At 43.7% G+C, this 18571-nt stretch overlaps 1 protein-coding gene across 5 annotated transcripts in view; it reads left to right on the top strand.

Annotated features, from left to right (window-relative positions):
• Positions 1–2385: 2385 nt before the first annotated feature.
• Positions 2386–18571, top strand: part of L3MBTL1 (L3MBTL histone methyl-lysine binding protein 1) — a 151797-nt gene continuing 135611 nt past the window's right edge. For 2 of the 5 annotated variants that reach the window (XM_063960300.1, XM_063960297.1), the window contains exons 1-2: positions 2387–2543; positions 3071–3212. In XM_063960300.1, the coding sequence (XP_063816370.1) occupies positions 3107–3212 (106 nt within the window). In that variant the 5' untranslated portion in view covers positions 2387–2543; positions 3071–3106. Of the gene's footprint in view, positions 2544–2587; positions 2667–3070; positions 3213–18571 lie in introns of those variants that run through there. The other 3 variants (XM_063960301.1, XM_063960298.1, XM_063960299.1) reach the window with 3 other exon arrangements.

The following is an 18571-nucleotide window of genomic DNA, read 5'->3' as shown; positions in this document are numbered from 1 at the left end:
CTGGTGTACTTCAACAGTGACATCTTCAATTTGACTATCAGGAACTGGACTGCGGGTGCTCCTTCCAGCACTTGCAGGGGGCGTGCAAATGGTGGAAGGCGCAACCTCTTCCCGTCCAGTGTTGGGAAGGTCATGCATCGCAACCGACACAATTGGACTCTCCTTTGGGATTTGTGATTTAGAAGAACGCACAGTTCTTTGCTGTGCTTTTGCCATCTTAACTCTTTTAAGTTTTCTAGCAGGAGGATGAGTGCTTCCATCCTCAGGTGAAGCTGAACAACTAGCCTTGAACATAGGCCAGGGCCTCAGCCGTTCCTTGCCACTCCGTGTCGTAAATGGCACATTGGCAAGTTTACGCTTCTCCTCAGACGATTTTGATTTAGATTTTTGGGTCATTTTACTGAGCTTTTTTTTTGGGGATTTTACATGCTCTCTACTATGACATTGGGCATCGGCCTTGGCAGACGATGTTGATGGCATTTCATCGTCTCGCCCATGACTAGTGGCAGCAGCTTCAGCATGAGGTGGAAGTGGATCTTGATCTTTCCCTATTTTACCCTCCACATTTTTGTTCTCCATTTTTTAATGTGTGGAATTATATGCCAGTAATATATCAATAGCAATGGCCTACTACTATATATACTGCGCACAACTGAAATGCACCACAGGTATGGATGGATAGTATACTCGACGACACAGAGGTAGGTAGAGCAGTGGCCTACTGTACCGTACTGCTATATAGTATATACTGGTGGTCAGCAAACTGTGCAAAACTGAAATGCACCACAGGTATGGATGGATAGTATACTTGACGACACATAGGTAGGTAGAGCAGTGGCCTACTGTACCATACTGCTATATAGTATATACTGGTGGACAGCAAACTGTGCAAAACTGAAATGCACCACAGGTATGGATGGATAGTATACTTGACGACACAGAGGTAGGTAGAGCAGTGGCCTACTGTACCGTACTGCTATATAGTATATACTGGTGGTCAGCAAACTGTGCAAAACTGAAATGCACCTCAGGTATGGATGGATAGTATACTTGACGACACAGAGGTAGGTAGAGCAGTGGCCTACTGTACCGTACTGCTATATAGTATATACTGGTGGACAGCAAACTGTGCAAAACTGAAATGCACCACAGGTATGGATGGATAGTATACTTGACGACACAGAGGTAGGTAGAGCAGTGGCCTACTGTACCGTACTGCTATATAGTATATACTGTTGGTCAGCAAACTGTGCAAAACTGAAATGCACCACAGGTATGGATGGACAGTATACTTGACGACACAGAGGTAGGTAGAGCAGTGGCCTACTGTACCGTACTGCTATATAGTATATACTGGTGGACAGCAAACTGTGCAAAACTGAAATGCACCACAGGTATGAATGGATAGTATACTTGATGACACAGAGGTAGATAGAGCAGTGGCCTACTGTACCGTACTGCTATATAGTATATACTGGTGGTCAGCAAACTGTGCAAAACTGAAATGCACCACAGGTATGGATGGATAGTATACTTGACGACACAGAGGTAGGTAGAGCACTGCCCTACTGTACCGTACTGCTATATAGTATATACTGGTGGTCAGCAAACTGTGCAAAACTGAAATGCACCACAGGTATGGATGGATAGTATACTTGACGACACAGAGGTAGGTAGAGCAGTGGACTACTGTACCGTACTGCTATATATATAGTTATACTGGTGGTCAGCAAAATTCTGCACTGTCCTCCTACTATATACTACAATGCAGCACAGATATGAAGCGTTTTTCAGGCAGAGAACGTAGATATTTGCACTTGCAGCACACTGAGCACAGATATTTGCAGCACACTGAGCACAGATATTTGCAGCACACTGAGCACAGATATTTGCAGCACAATTTGCAGCCCACTGAACATAGAAACTGAGAGGACGCCAGCCACGTCCTCTCACGATCATCTCCAATGCACGAATGAAAAATGGCGGCGACGCGCGGCTCCTTATATAGAATACGAATCTCGCGAGAATCCGACCGCGGGATGATGACGTTCGGGCGCGCTCGGGTTAACCGAGCAAGGCGGGAGGATCAGAGTCTGCCCCGGACCCGTGTAAAAAGGGTGAAGTTCGGGGGGGTTCGGATCCCGATGAACCGAACCCGCTCATCACTAGTAAGCAGCATATATTTATACTGTATATGTATTACTCATCACTGTTTTATGTCACATAATGATCCATTAAACTGTAAAGCATTAACAACGCTTTTGTTATAAATAGAACAGAATACATATCCAGTTGTACATTATTCATCATCAATCTTTATTATCCACTTTTGAAGCCAGAAAGCAGCTCCACCATTCTCTCCACCCCCATGCCTGCTCTGAATGCTGCTTCTGTGCTGTCTGCATGATCCCTCTGTGCAGCACACAATAGTGTAGCACAGGCGCACGAGCACCCTGCAGATTGCAGTTGCAATAGCACTGGTCTTATTTTAGGTAAGATTCTCTGGCATTAACCTAATCACTGCCACGTGGAAAACATGACAGGTGGGTGACCATTCTAAAACCTTTCATTTCTTTTACTCCTCTCTCTCTCTAACAATGGATCCTGCTCTCGAAAGAGGAATTCCTCCTGCTGTGTGGGGTGTTATTCTCTTGCCTACTGTATAGGTACTGTACAGACGAGATTGCTGAAATAGAACATTCCTCCATGTTTGAGCTTTTTATTATAGGACAGAGGTTATATAATGCTATGTATTGCTGTCAGTGTAGCCCCAGTCTACACCATTTCACATGGCAGGCTTTGCGTATGTATTCCTTATGTGCATTCAAGTGGGTTATAGAAAATGTATTTGTCTCCTTCCGATTTCCCATCCATTCTTTCTCCCTCCTTTCATGCTTTTTCTACTGTGTCAAAACTCATTCCCAGTGCAGCTAAGCCCTCACACACATATATACCATTCCTCTTCTCTTCCTTAGTGATGCTCATACCTTTTTTTTTTTGCTTTTATCAGACAGCCTTCTCAGCCCTCCATCTCTCCTATCTATCTATAACCTCCTTTCTGTCCATACAGGATCTCTGTACTTTTAACCGTAGCCAGTGCGATGCTATGGATGAGTTTGTAGCCAAGGCGAAAGGTGATGAAGACAGTGATATACCGTTGGCCCAGGTGAGCCAGGACAGAGTTGTACCTTCACTGGCTCTCGCTGACTCAGGTAACACATCACATACTGTATACAGACAGAAATTTCTGACTAACTGTATCAATACATATGTTTGTTTTTCTCACTGCATTTACCCTGACACGTCTCAAAGAAAGATATTGTGTACATGCATCATCTAAAAGGAAAGGACATCACATAAAAAATAAATGAACAGAACTAATATTTATTTACTACCAAAAAGGAAATGCAGTGTATACAACGTATGCTGGAAATATAGCTAATGTCCATTAACTCAGGTAGGTAAATAGTATAGCACAACTTTTCTTTTATATACATATATATATATATCATATATACACAATCCGGCACTCACATAGATAATATTCAGTACCTGTGTGCCTTTGCAGAATGTTGTACAGTCACAGTTAAGAACAAAGGCCCTCATTCCGAGTTGTTCGCTCGCTAGCTGCTTTTAGCAGCATTGCACACGCTAGGCCGCCGACCTCTGGGAGTGTATCTTAGCTTAGCAGAATAGCGAACGAAAGATTAGCAGAACTGCTACTAAATAATTCCTTGCAGTTTCTGAGTAGCTCCAGACCTACTCCTAGATTGCGATCAGCTCGGTCCATTTAGTTCCTGGTTTGACGTCACAAACACGCCCTGCATTCGGCCAGCCACTCCCCCGTTTCTCCAGACACTCCCGCATTTTTACCTGACACGCCTGCGTTTTTTAGCACACTCCCGGAAAACGCTCAGTTACCACCCAGAAACGCCCCTTTCCTGTCAATCACTCACCGATCAGCAGTGCGACTGAAAAGCGCCGCAGGATCCACAGTAAAACTGCTAAGTTTTTAGTTAAATAACTAAGCACATGCACGCTGCGTACCATGCACATGCGCATTTAGCAACAAATCGCAGCATAGCGAAAATCGGCAACGAGCGAACAACTCGGAATGACCCCCAATAGTTCAAAGCAAAGCACGGCACTCCAGGATTTTTAAAACAGTTTGTATTGAAGATTAATACATCTCACCCAATGAGGCAATGATATGCACTAGGTCAATGCAGCATTTCGGAGTCACACTGGACCCCTTCTTCAGGACAATAGATGGGTGTACAAGACGTGAAAACACTAAAACAAACAAACATGAACACCTTCTTACATTTTAAAGCCCATCAAACACTGCGAGAGAGCCCGCGCCGGAGACCGGGGGTGTACAACTGCGAAGCCGGAAGTCGCGGCAAGATGATACCATCGCACGCTGCCGGTTACCATGACAACCTGGCAACTGTCCTCAAACTCCGGTCCCGGGCCACAACAACAGTTAAACAAAACAGTAACACAAATAGATAAATAAACAAAGCCCTCCAGACTCACATACACGTGAGCTCACTGTATCCATAATGGCCACTAATTATGATATATAGCAATAGAACACCATAATCTGTTATAAAGCACAAAGGTGCCATAAAGTGATTTAACTCATTATGACCAATATATGACACCGTAAACAGGTAAAAACATTTAAGACATTTAAGACAGAACCTGGCAGTATAGCAAAAACGCAATTTATTGCAGACCTATAACACAAAAAAAATTAATATCTATCCTACATCCTTTAATCTTAGAAGAGCGGAACAATCAAAACATATTCCAATACATTTTTTCATTAAGACCATTAGCCTGTAAAGAATTCAACTTGTAGATCCAGCGTGATTCGAGTCTGTGTAGGGCCTTAACCCTATCACCACCTCGCGGAAAAGGTGGTACATGGTCAATGATTTGATATTTAAAAACAGATAATGGGTGAGAGAGCGCTCGAAAATGTCTGGCCACCGGTAGGTCAGTATCCTTCACTTTTATTGCCAAATTGATAGATGAACGATGTAATCCCATCCTTTCCCTGAACGTCCGACTAGTTAACCCAACATACAGGAGTTTACAAGGGCATGTGATAAGGTAGATGAAGAACTTCGTGGTACACGTTACCACATGACGAATGTCGTATTTATGCTTAGTAACTGGATGGATGAATGAAGAACCTGTAACTAAGGGGGACATGTACTAAGCAGTAATAAAAGTGGAGAAGTAAGCCAGTGGAGAAGTTGCCCATGGCAACCAATCAGCTGCTCTGTATACTTTTATAGTATGCGAATTATAAATGTTACGTCAATGCTGATTGGTTGCCACGGGCAACTTCTCCACTGGCTCACTTCTCCACTTTTATCACTGCTTAGTACATCTCCCCCTAAATGCCCACAGGTGGTACATGAAGGGCATCGATAGCAGCCCGGACGTTTTAGTGTGTCCAAACAAGCCAGGGTTTGGTGAATAATTGGTGATGTCAGTTTTGACCAGCTGATCTCTCAAGCTTAATCCCCTCTTGTAGCACATCATGATCCGGGACTTATGAAACCCTGGCAGATATTTATCTGTATTGACGATAGGCCATAGTGCTTTAGTAGCTCTAGGGTAATAGGACTTGCTGTTGTAAATTTAGTAGTCCAGATAAATCTTTGTGTAGGATTTGGCTTCCTTGCAGGACCATTTAATTAGACATCACGGTTCATCTGCGTAACTTTATTCTTTGTTTAGTCAAGATGTTTCCAACTATATCCCCTAACCTTGAACTTGTCAACCACAACACCAAGCGCCTCGGACAGATGCTCGCGATTGCTGGTGATATGACCAATGTGTAGCATCTGTGAATATGGTAGTCATTTTTCAAAGTCGTCAGGTGATGGCTGCTAGCCTCTAGTAAAGTGTTACAGTCCGTGGGTTTGTAAAATGCAGATGATTCAAATCTTCCTGCAGTTAGGTGTACCATTACATCCTGATAGTTAACTTGTTGATGACTATAAGCATAAGTGAATTTAATTGGTGTGGGCAATGATCGAATCCATAATGATACACAGGGAGTTTACCCCCCTCCCCAGAGGAGGAACAAGTCATCTATATACCGTATGAACCAGATGATGTTCTGCTTATAAGTAGGTTCTTAAAAAAAAAATTCTGTTCCTGCTGAAACATATATACTTTTGCGTAGGCCGGGGACACGCTACTGCCCATGGCACAGCCAGCTAGTTGTAAATAGAATGCTCTGTCAAACAAGAAATAATTTCTTGTCAGCACTATGCAAAGAAGCTGTAAAAATAAGGCTTTATTAAAACAGAAATCTTTATCTAGGTTAGTAATGAATAATTCCATTGCTTGTAATCCCTCCTCATGGGGTATAGACGTATATAGGGATGATACATCCATGGTACAAAGTAATGTGCCTTCATCCAAATTCTCAAATTCTGCAATTTTTGTAAGAATGTGGTAGTGTCCTTTAAGTAAGTCACCCTGTTGGTCACATGTGGTTGTAGTAGTGAATCTAGCATCTCTGCCACCGGCTGGTATAGTGAACCCCTGGCAGAGACAATGGGTCTCCCAGGGGGGTTGGTCAAACTTTTGTGCATTTTAGGCAGTGTATAAAAGCATGGAGTATGGAGTAATCGGGTGTTCAGGGGTTAGAGCTTTGAAGGTCTTTTCATCAATCATATTGCTTGAAACAGACAATTTCAGAATACTAACTCCTGTTGAAAACGAGTTGTAGGATCACCCTCAAGTTTCTGATAAGTGTCCCTACATGACAGTTAGCGTACAATTTCCATTTTATATTGGCTCAGATCTTGAATCACCACACCCCCACCCTTATCCGCAGGCCGAATAACAATACTGGAATCCTGCCTAAGATCTTTAATGGCTTGTTTTTGTGCCATGGATAAATTTTGATTATTTTTTTTTGGAGTGGCGGTGTATCTTGTCACAGAATCATTTTGTTGTGTTTATGTAACACTCCATTAAACGGATCGTTGTGAATCGTGTTTGGTTGGTGCTGGAAGAATTCCTTTAGCCGTAATGTTCGCCCAAGATGGTGCAGGTCTGATTGCCATTCAAACATATTTTGATGGTTAGTAGGTACGAATGAGAGTCCTTTATTTAATACAGATTCCTCAACTGCAGTCAGTTGCCTAGATGATAAATTAAAGATCAATCTTGTTCTTCCTTGATGCCACTGCTTTTGAAGATCCTCTCATTTTGTCTGCCCCTCCTTGTTGGCTTGTGCTTGGAGGGATTACAAGCGATGGAATTATTCATTACTAACCTAGAGAAAGATTTCTGTTTTTATAAAGCCTTATTTTTACAGCTTCTTCGCTTAGTGCTTACAAGAAATTATCTCTTGTTTGATGGGGCATTCTATTTACAACTAGCTGGCTGTGCCATGGGCAGTAGCGTGGCCCCGGCCTACGCAAACGTATATATGTTCCAGCAGGAACAGAAATTTTTCTTTGATGAACCTACTTATAAGCAGAACATCATCTGGTTCATACGGTATATAGATGACTTGTTCCTCCTCTGCGGAGGGGGGTAAACTCCCTGTGTATCATGATGGATTTGATCAACAAGTTGCCCACGCCAATCAAATTCACTTATGCTTATAGTCATCAACAAATTAACTATCTGGATGTAATGGTAGACCTAACTGCAGGAAGATTGGAATCATCTGCATTTTACAAACCCATGGACCGTAACACTTTACTAGAGGCTAGCAGCCATCACCTGACGTCTTTGAAAAATGGACTACCATATTCACAGATGCTACGCATTGCTCATATCACCAGCAATCGCGAGCATCTGTACGAGGTGCTTGATGTTGTGGTTGACAAATTCAAGGTTAAGGGATAATAGTTGGAAACATCTTGACTAAACAAAGAATAAAGTTATGCAGTTGGACTGTGATGTCTTATTAAATGGTCCTGCAAAGAAGCCAGATCCTACACAAAGATTTATCTGGACTACTCAATTTACAACAGCAAGTCCTATTATCCCTAGACTACTAAAGCGCTATGTCCTATCGTCAGTACCGATAAAAATATGCCAGGGTTTCATAAGTCCCGGATCATGACGTGCTACAAGAGGGGATTAAGCTTGAGAGATCAGTTGGTCAAAACTGACATCACCAATTATTCACCCAACCCTGGCTTGTTTGGACACACTAAACGTCCGGGCTGCTATCAGTGCCCTTCATGTACCACCTGTGGGCATTTAGTTACAGGTTCCTCATTTATCCATCCTGTTACTAAGCATAAATACAACATTCATCATGTGGTAAAGTGTACCACGAAGTTCGTCATCTACTGTATCAGATGCCCTTGTAACCTTCTGCATGTTGGGTTAACAAGTCGGACGTTCAGGGAGAGGATGGGATTACATCGTTAATCTATCAATTTGGCAATAAAAGGGAAGGATACTGACCAACCGGTGGCCAGACATTTTCGTGCGCTCTCTCACCCGTTATCTGTTTTGAAATATCAAATTATTGACCATGTACCACCTTCTCCGCGAGGTGGTGATAGGGTTAAGGCCCTACACAGACTTGAATCACGCTGGATCTAAAAGATGAATTCTTTACAACCTAATGGTCTAAATGAAAAAATGTATTGGAATATGTTTTGATTGTTCCGCTCTGCTAAGATTAAAGGATGTAGGATAGATAGATAGATAGATAGATAAACAAAGCCCTCCAGACTCACATACACGTGGGCTCACTGTATCCATAATGGCCACTAATAATGATATATAGCAATAGAACCTGCCTTTTGAGAAAGACGCCCTGCTGGCGTTGAAACGCGTTAAGGAACACAGGTCACTCCGTGAGGATCAGTACCGCTGTGTACTTCAATCTCCCTCAGCAGCACCGTTCTTCATTCATCGCCGAGGCTCTGGTGTTCAACATTTCCCTGGCCAACGGGATAGCACCAGGGAGCAGGCATCGAAAGCTCCTGCCCAGCGTCAACAGGTGCATGTATTTCCATTCATCATTTCATTCGTTCATACTAGCTGAATAACGTATTCAATTTGTGCCATATGCAAAATTCTTTAAGCACACAACTGTGAGTTATCCATTTGGAAATCACCTTGCAGCTTTACATTTTAGTGTACACATTGAACTCTGCACAATCCGGGACCCTCTTGGTAATATTGGTAATCGAATCTCCATTATTTGTTTTTAATTGGTGCTAAAATCATATATCAGGTGTTTAGCCATATTATATTGTTTATCAACATTATTGTGATGTTTTAACATTGTATCACACCCCCGGGAGGTTGCTGTATTGTATTTTATTTACATTTAATAAATGTTTCTCATTATCTGATTGTCAAGCGCCACTTGGTTTTTTGTTACTTTGGAATTCTTTACAGCCTAATGGTCTTAATGAAAAAATTAATTGGAATATGTTTTGATTGTTCTGCTCTGCTAAGATTAAAGAATGTAGGATAGATATTAATTTTTTTAGTGTTATAGGTCTGCAATAAATTGCATTTTTGCTATACTGCCATGTTCTGTCTTAAATGTCTTAAATGTTTTAACCTGCTCCCAGTTTCATATATTGATCATAATGAGTTAAATCACTTTATGGCACCTTTGTGCTTTATAACAGATTATGGTGTTCTATTGCTATATATCATTATTAGTGGCTATTATGGATACAGTGAGCTCACGTGTATGTGAGTCTGGAGGGCTTTGTTTATTTATCTATTTGTGTTACTGTTTTGTTTGACTGTGATTGTAAGCCAGGGACCGGAGTCTGAGGACAGTTGCCGGGTTGTCATGGTAACCGGCAGCATGCGATAATGTCATCTTGCCGCGACTTCCAGGTTCGCGGTTGCACACCCCCGGTCTCCGGCGCGGGCTCTCTCGCAGTGTTTGATGGGCTTTAAAATGTAAGAAGGTGTTCATGTTTGTTTGTTTTAGTGTTTTCACGTCTTGTACACCCATCTATTGTCCTGAAGAAGGGGTCCAGTGTGACTCCGAAATGCTGCATTGTCCTGGTGCATATCATTGCCTCATTGGGTAAGATGTATTAATCTTCAATACATACTGCTTTAAAAATCCTGGAGTGTCGTGCTTTGCTATGAACTATTGCTCTTAACCGTGACTATATATATATATATATATATATATATATATATTTCTCATACGTCCTAGAGGATGCTGGGGTCCACTTCAGTACCATGGGGTATAGACGGTTCCGCAGGAGCCATGGGCACGTTAAGACTTTTCAAGGGTGTGAACTGGCTCCTCCCTCTATGCCCCTCCTCCTTACCTCAGTTTTAGAAATGTGCCCAGGCAGACTGGATGCACTCCAGGGGAGCTCTACTGAGTTTCTCTGAAAAGACTTAGGTTTTTTATTTTCAGGGAGAGCTGCTGGCACAGTCTCCCTGCTTCGTAAGACTAAGGGGGCAGAAGTAGGAACCAACTTCCTGAAAAGTTTCATCTCTGCTTCTGGCTGACAGGACACCATTAGCTCCTGAAGGGTACTGAATGCTAGCTGTGCCTAGATGCTCACTCCCACAGCACGCCGTCACCCCCCTTGCAGAGCCAGAAGTCAGAAGATAGGTGAGTGTTAGAAGACAGATCTTCAATTAAGGTGACGGCTAATGGTACCGCGCGGCTGGCGGGATTGCAGCGCGCCATACTGCCCACACAACACAGGCACTGCAGGGTGCAGGGCGTGGGGTGGGGGGTTGCCCTGGGCAGCATGAAACCTTTTAAAACTGGTGAAAAGGGGGCATAAGATGCCGAGGCAAAGCCCTACCCCGCCAGTATAAATAATAGTGTCAGAATCTCTGAGGAGAAATGCACCATTGCGTGGGCGGAGCTTCCTCCTCAGTCAGCCAGCACACTGCTCAGCGCTATTTTCTCTCTCCTCAGGCTGCAGAGACAACGCTGGTCCTCCTCCACTACTGAATACAAGTATCAGGGTGCAAAACAGGGGGGGGGGGGGCACAGTGAAATTGGTGCTTTACATTGTGTATTTACATGATAAAAAAGCGCTGTATGTCAGTGGGCATTTTATGTTTCACAGACATTGTGTTACTGGCTCTGGGTTTGTGAACTGGCTGCTCCTATCTGTGTCCTTCTGACAGATTTTACTGTGGGTCTGTCCCCTATAAGTCCCAGAGTGTATGTGGTGTGTTTGTGCACGTGTGTGACATGTCTGAGGCAGAGAGTTCTTCCCCTTAGGGAGACATTTTAGGGAAACAGAGTTGTAATGTGGTGGCGCTGCCGGCACACCATAAGCCTGAATGGGTGAAAGAAATACGTGATAGTGTGAATCATATCAGTAGGAGATTAGATAAGTCTGAGTCTCATGCAGAAAGCTGGAGAAAATCAGTTGAATATGTGATTTTTCAGGGTTCTGCTGTCTCATCCGCAGGCGACCCCTCTGGGTCACATAAGAGACCGTTTGCAAACATTGTACATACTGATACCAACACGGACTCTGATTCTTGTGTCGGCGATAGTGACTCCAGGGAGATAGATCATAAATTGGCAAAAAACATACAATATATAATTGTTGCTATAAAGGAGGTTTTAGAAGTTACGGAAGCCCCTTCTGTACCTCAGGAGAAGGCTTATTTCTATAAGGAAAAGAAATGTAAGGTAACTTTCCCTCCTTCCCAAGAGCTAAATACTCTTTTTGAGGGAGTGTGGGTGAATCCTGAAAAGAAATTTCATATTCCCAAAAGGATTCTGATTGCTTATCCTTTTCCTTTAGAGGACAGAAAAAGATGGGAGTCACCCCCGGTGTTAGACAGTGCACTGTCAAGGTTAACAAAAAAGGTGATTCTCCCTGCACCTGGGACGGCTTCACTAAAGGAGCCGGCAGACCGCAAATTGGAGACTACGTTAAAATCTATTTATGTGGCCAATGGTACGCTGCTCGGGCCCACCATTGCTTGCGCGTGGGTGAGTCGTGCTATTGAAAAATGGTCAGATAACTTGTCATCGGAAATTGACACGATTGATAGAGACGAGATACTCCTAACGTTAGGTAATATCAAAGAAGCTGCCGCATACATGCTGGAAGCTATGAAGGATATTGGACTCTTGGGTTCAACAGCCGCTACCATGGCAGTATCGGCTCGGAGGGCGTTGTGGATTCGCCAGTGGAATGCTGATGCAGATTCCAAAAGAAATATGGAGGCTCTCCCGTATAAAGGTGAGGCCTTATTTGGTGATGGGCTGGATGCGTTAGTCTCGGCGGCTACCGCAGGTAAGTCGACATTCTTGCCTTATGCTCTGGCACCGGTGAAAAAGACACATCACTCTCACATGCAGTCCTTTCGGCCCAACAAATACAAAAAGGCCAAAGGTTCCCCCTTCTTTGCAGGTAGGGGAAGGGGAAAAGGAAAGAAATCCTCAGCGTCTCCAGGATCCCAGGAGCAGAAGTCAACCCCTACTTCTGCCAAATCTGCAGCATGACGCTGGGGCTCCCTTGCGGGAGTCCGCTCAGGTGGGAGCACGTCTGAAGCTTTTCAGTCAAAGTTGGATTCAATCTGGCCTGGACCCATGGGTTTTACAAATAGTGTCCCATGGGTACAAACTGGAGTTTCAAGATGTTCCCCCATGCCGATTTTTCAAATCGACCTTGCCAGCTTCTCTTCCAGAAAGAGAAGCAGTAACAACGGCAATTCAAAAATGATGTCAGGATCAGGTCACTGTCCTGGTACCCTTGTCACAACAAGGAGAAGGTTTTTATTGAAGACTCTTTGTAGTTCCGAAGCCAGACGGCTCGGTGAGACCGATTTTAAACCTGAAAAATCTGAATCTCTACCTGAAAAGGTTCAAGTTCAAGATGGAATCCTTGAGGGCAGTGGTTTCCAGTCTGGAGGAGAGGGACTTCATGGTGTCAGTAGACATAAAGGATGCTTACTTGCATGTTCCCATTTATCCTCCTCACCAAGCTTATCTGAGATTCGCAGTACAGGATTGCCATTACCAGTTCCAGACGTTGCCATTCGGTCTCTCCATGGCACCGAGGGTATTCACCAAGGTGATGGCGGAGATGATGGTCCTCCTTCGTCAAAAAGGAGTCAATATAATTCCTTATCTGGACGATCTCCTGATAAAGCGAGATCCAGGGAACAGTTGGTGCAGGACATCGCACTCTCCCTGTCAATACTCCAACAACACGTACAAAAGAAGTTGATGGGGTGCGCTGTCAAAAGCCACTGGTGTGGGGGATGGTAAATCCCCAAAACAATGTAGATACAGAAAAAAACAGGATTCACCAGCGCTCTGTTGCTCATAGGGGTATATCACCCAGCTTTATTTAATAAATATATAGTATAATTAATAATATGGAGTCTAAAAAAGGACGGTAGGTTTAAGTTGAAAAAATGATGAATATATTATATATTTAATCAGAACAATGTCTAAAAACACAGATGTCTTTCACAGATATATAAGAACATAATAAAATAAAATAAAATTTCATGGGTCATGACACATTCACTTATTCCCTCAGGAGAAATAAATCATACCCCAGCTAGGACTCCCTCCGGAATTAAGTCCACACTGACAAATTGAAGAATAGTAGGATGATGGAGTTCAGTAAGTCCCTTTTAAGCACAACAGTGCAAGCTTTTTCATGCAAATAGGGATACCTCCAGTTCCTCCACAGGTGGTGATGTCCAAGGGAAAACTGTCCAATTGGTGCCGTCTGGGTAGAATTGAAGAATGTCTCCAGTGATGCTGAGTTTTTTTTTTAGAAGTGTCCAACAATCTCGTCTCAATGCGTTTCGCTGGTGTTGACAGCCAGCTTCCTCAGGAGTGAATGATGGAGTCTGACCCAGGACTCCTTATAAACCCTAAGCAATTAATAAAATTCAAGACATCTGGAATTCAATTAATTCAACAAACCTAACCGTCCAAATAAGTGTGTAAAAAGTGTATCATGGCCCTCATTCCGAGTTGTTCGCTCGCAAGTGAATTTTAGCAGATTTGCTCATGCTAAGCCGCCGCCTACTGGGAGTGAATCTTAGCATCTTAAAATTGCGAACGATGTATTCGCAATATTGCGATTACACACCTCGTAGCAGTTTCTGAGTAGCTTCAGACTTACTCGGCATCTGCGATCAGTTCAGTGCTTGTCGTTCCTGGTTTGACGTCACAAACACACCCAGCGTTCGCCCAGACACTCCCCCGTTTCTCCGGCCACTCCTGCGTTTTTTCCGGAAACGGTAGCGTTTTTTCCCACACGCCCATAAAACGGCTTGTTTCCGCCCAGTAACACCCATTTCCTGTCAATCACATTACGATCGCCAGAACGATTAAAAAGCCGTGAGTAAAAATCCTAACTACATAGCAAATTTACTTGGCGCAGTCGCAGTGCGGACATTGCGCATGCGCATTAAGCGGAAAATCGCTGCGATGCGAAGATTTTTACCGAGCGAACAACTCGGAATGAGGGCCAAGATTCACATTAGAATTGGTCTCACATGTAGATGCATATAATATATCAAAACGAAATCTAAAATTCATTAAAAAATGCATACTTTGTTTGATAAAATTCATAAGGTCTGGTCATGTGACCCTACATCGTCACATGACCCGATTATATCATTCTCATTAGTGTATTCAGGTCAGATGACCAGTCTGACCTGAATTTACAGAGGGTAGGGCGGAAGCGCTAGCGCCAGCCATGGGCGGAACCGCACTCGCCAGGATGCACCCACGGCCATGCCCCCCCCCACCGCGCGGCCCATAGCGCCGATCCACGTGACTTAGCACGTGACCGGCATCCGGACGCCGCACCATGGCAACGCGGCCGCGGGCACAACAACAAACGCAGTCAAACCAAGGCCAGCGCGTGCACGTCAGCCCAACACTCAATAGATAAATAAAGAGATTCCTCTAGATTTTAGATATTATCAGATCATTATGTAAGCGTATATATATATATACACAAGTGTAAAACTTTATACAATACATACACCATTGTTTATCTACATGAAAAGGATAAAAGTGTGTCCATATATATATAGAAATATGGAAAATCGGTACTCTTAGATTGGTCAATAATAAATGAGCAATACATATAATATATACATGTGTTAATCACAAGCTAATATCTCAATTATAACAACCTGTGAGATATAAAGATATTAAGTAACTCCACTGTGTTGATCTTTGAGTATGGTATTAAATTACGTAGTATCCTCAAAATGCCCCACCAGAGATAGATGGGGATATGATAACAATGATAAGGGTAAGGAGGGAATAAGACACAGAAATATATTGAAGTTGACATTATCCATATAGTGCATTGAGAAGAAATATTCTTTTGACAAATAAAAAGATCAAATTGAGATCCATAAACATAACCTCTAGTTTGATAATGATAGAAAGAAAAAAAAAAAAAAGAAGGGGAATAATAAAAGGAATAGACTGTTTGATCTAGATCACTGAGTTGAGTTCTATAGCTTCGTTGAGTCCATCAGGATGTAAAGAATTACACTTCAACATCCAGTATATCTCTCTAGTACATCATTTATTAAAGCGGTCACCACCCCTGGCCGTTGGTGCAACCGATTCCAAAGACACTATGGTAAGGCTACTCGGATCATTAGAATGTATTTCATTGAAATGCCGTGATACACTGTGTGTATTACAGTTTTTCATGATATTACAACGGTGTTCCATGAACCTAGTATGGAGAGATCTCGTAGTTCTTCCGACGTAGCATAGACCACAGCCACATTTAAGAAGATAGATGACGAATTTTGAGTCACAATTCATAAAAGATTGCAGTGTGTACTCTTCATTGGTCAAAGGTAAATTTATCGATGTGGTTTTTCTAGGCATGTGAGAACACATAGTGCATCTTGTCTTGCCACATCTATAGAAACCACATGGTCTCTGCACTAGCCAGCTGTGATCTGAAAGCTCGGTATTAACTTTGTTTGTTCTAAGGTGACTCTGTGCTAATATCGTTTTTAAAGTCTTATTTTTCTTGTAAATTACCTGTATATTATTTGGTAATGAATTTTCCAAAGTCGCAGTTGGAACCAACGACAAGATTGTCCTTTTTAGGGTTGATTCTGGACACAGAAGTACAGAAAGTATTTCTTCCAGTGGAAAAGGCTCTGGAAATCCAGAAAATGGTAAAACAAATATTGAAACCAACAAGCGTGTCGATCCATCAATGCATTCGGTTGTTGGTGAAAATGGTAGCGGCCTACGAGGCCATACAGTTTGGCCGATTTCATACCAGAGTATTCCAGTGGGACCTGTTGGACAAGTGGTCCGGATCCCACCTACACATGCACCGGAAGAAAATCCTGTCATCCAAAGCCAGGATTTCGCTCCTGTGGTGGCTACACAGTTCTCACCTACTAGAGTGCCGCAGGTTCGGGATTCAGGACTGGGTCCTGGTAACCACGGATGCAAGTCTCTGAGGCTGGGTAGCTGTCACACAGGGGGAAAGCTTCCAAGGAAAATGGTCAAGTCAGGAAGCCTGCCTTCACATAAACGTTCTGGAATTGAGAGCCATTTACAATGGCCTTCTACAAGCGGTACATCTTCTTCAAGATCATCCCGTGCAGATCCAGTCGGACAATGTAACAGCAGTCGCGTACATAAACAGGCAAGGCGGAATGAAAAGCAGAGCAGCAATGGCAGAGATGACAAGGATTCTCCTCTGGGCAGAAAGGCATGTAAGAGCTCTGTCAGCAATTTTCATTCCGGGAGTGGACAACTGGGAAGCAGACTTCCTCAGCAGACGAGATCTCCATCCAGGAGAGTGGGGCCTCCACCAAGAAGTCTTCGCAGAGGTGACAAGTCTTTGGGGAGTTCCTCAAGTAGACATGATGGCTTCAGAGATATTGTTCCCGGTCGAGAGACCCTCAAGCAATAGCAGTTGATGCACTGGTGACCCAGTGGGTGTTTCGGTCGGTATATGTTTTCCCTCCACTTCCACTGATTCCAAAAGTTCTCAAAATAATAAGAAGAACAAGAGTTCGAGCAATCTTCATTGCCCCAGACTGGCCAAGGAGGGCTTGGTATCCAGATCTTCAGGAGTTGCTCATAGAATATCCTCGGCCTCTTCCTCCTCGCGAGGACCTGCTGCAGCAGGGGCCGTGTGTGTATCAAGACTTACCGCGGCTACGTTTGACGGCATGGCTGTTGAGCGCCGGATCCTAGCCCGAAAGGGTATTCCCAAGGAAGTCATCCCCACTCTTATTCAGGCCAGGAAAGGTGTAACATCTAAACATTACCACCGTATTTGGAGAAAATATGTGTCTTGGTGTGAATCCAAGAAGGCTCCTACGGAAGAGTTTGAGTTGGGATGTTTTCTCCATTTTCTGCAGGCTGGTGTGGATGCGGGCCTTAGATTGGGGTCAATCAAGGTCCAGATTTCGGCCTTATCAGTTTTCTTTCAAAAACAATTGGCCTCCTTTCCAGAAGTTCAGACCTTCGTGAAAGGGGTTCTGCACATCCAGCCTCCATTTGTGCCTCCAGTGGCACCATGGGACCTTAATGTGGTGTTGCAGTTCCTTCAATCGGATTGGTTTGAACTTCTGCAGGAGATAGAATTGAAGTTTCTCACTTGGAAAGTGGTGATGCTTTTGGCCTTGGCATCCGCAAGGCGGGTGTCTGAGTTGGGGACCTTGTCTCACAAGAAGCCCTTACCTGATCTTCCATGAAGATAGGGCAGAGTTGAGAACTCAACAACATTTTCTTCCAAAGGTGGTTTCATCTTTCCACATAAACCAACCTATTGTGGTGCCAGTGGCTACTGACACTTTCACTGAGTCAAAGTCTCTAGATGTGGTTAGAGCTTTGAAGATTTATGTCGCAAGAACAGCTCGGATATGGAAAACAGAGGCTCTGTTTGTCCTGTATGCTCCCAACAAGATTGGGTGTCCTGCTTCTAAGCAGACTATTGCGCACTAGATCAGAGGTACGATTCAGCACGCTCATTCTACGGCAGGATTGCCGATACCGAAGTCGGTGAAGGCCCATTCTACTAGGAAGGTGGGCTCATCCTGGGTGGCTGCCCGGGGCGTCTCGGCTTTACAACTTTGCCGAGCAGCTACTTGGTCAGGGTCAAACACATTTGCTAAATTTTATAAGTTTGACACTTTGGCCGATGAGGACCTCAAGTTTGGTCAATCGGTGCTGCAGAGTCATCCGCACTCTCCCACCCGTACTGGAGCTTTGGTATAACCCCATGGTACTGAAGTGGACCCCAGCATCCTCTAGGAGGTATGAGAAAATAGGATTTTAATACCTGCCGGCAAATCCTTTTCTCCTAGTCCGTAGAGGATGCTGGGCACCCGCCCCAGTGCGTACTTTACCTGCAGTTTTGTTCTTTATAGTTACACAAGTTGTGTTTAATTTGTTTTCAGCATGTTGCGTGTGTCATGTTGCCATGTTGTGCGGCATGGTTGAGGTGTGAGCTGGTATGAATCTCACCATTAGTATAAAAGTAAATCCTTTCCTCGAAATGTCCGTCTCCCTGGGCACAGTTCCTATAACTGAGGTCTGGAGGAGGGGCATAGAGGGAGGAGC

The sequence above is a fragment of the Pseudophryne corroboree genome, chromosome 3 (assembly GCF_028390025.1).
Source record: "Pseudophryne corroboree isolate aPseCor3 chromosome 3, aPseCor3.hap2, whole genome shotgun sequence".
Lineage (NCBI taxonomy): Eukaryota > Metazoa > Chordata > Amphibia > Anura > Myobatrachidae > Pseudophryne > Pseudophryne corroboree.
This window is presented reverse-complemented; position numbering and strand designations above follow the sequence as displayed.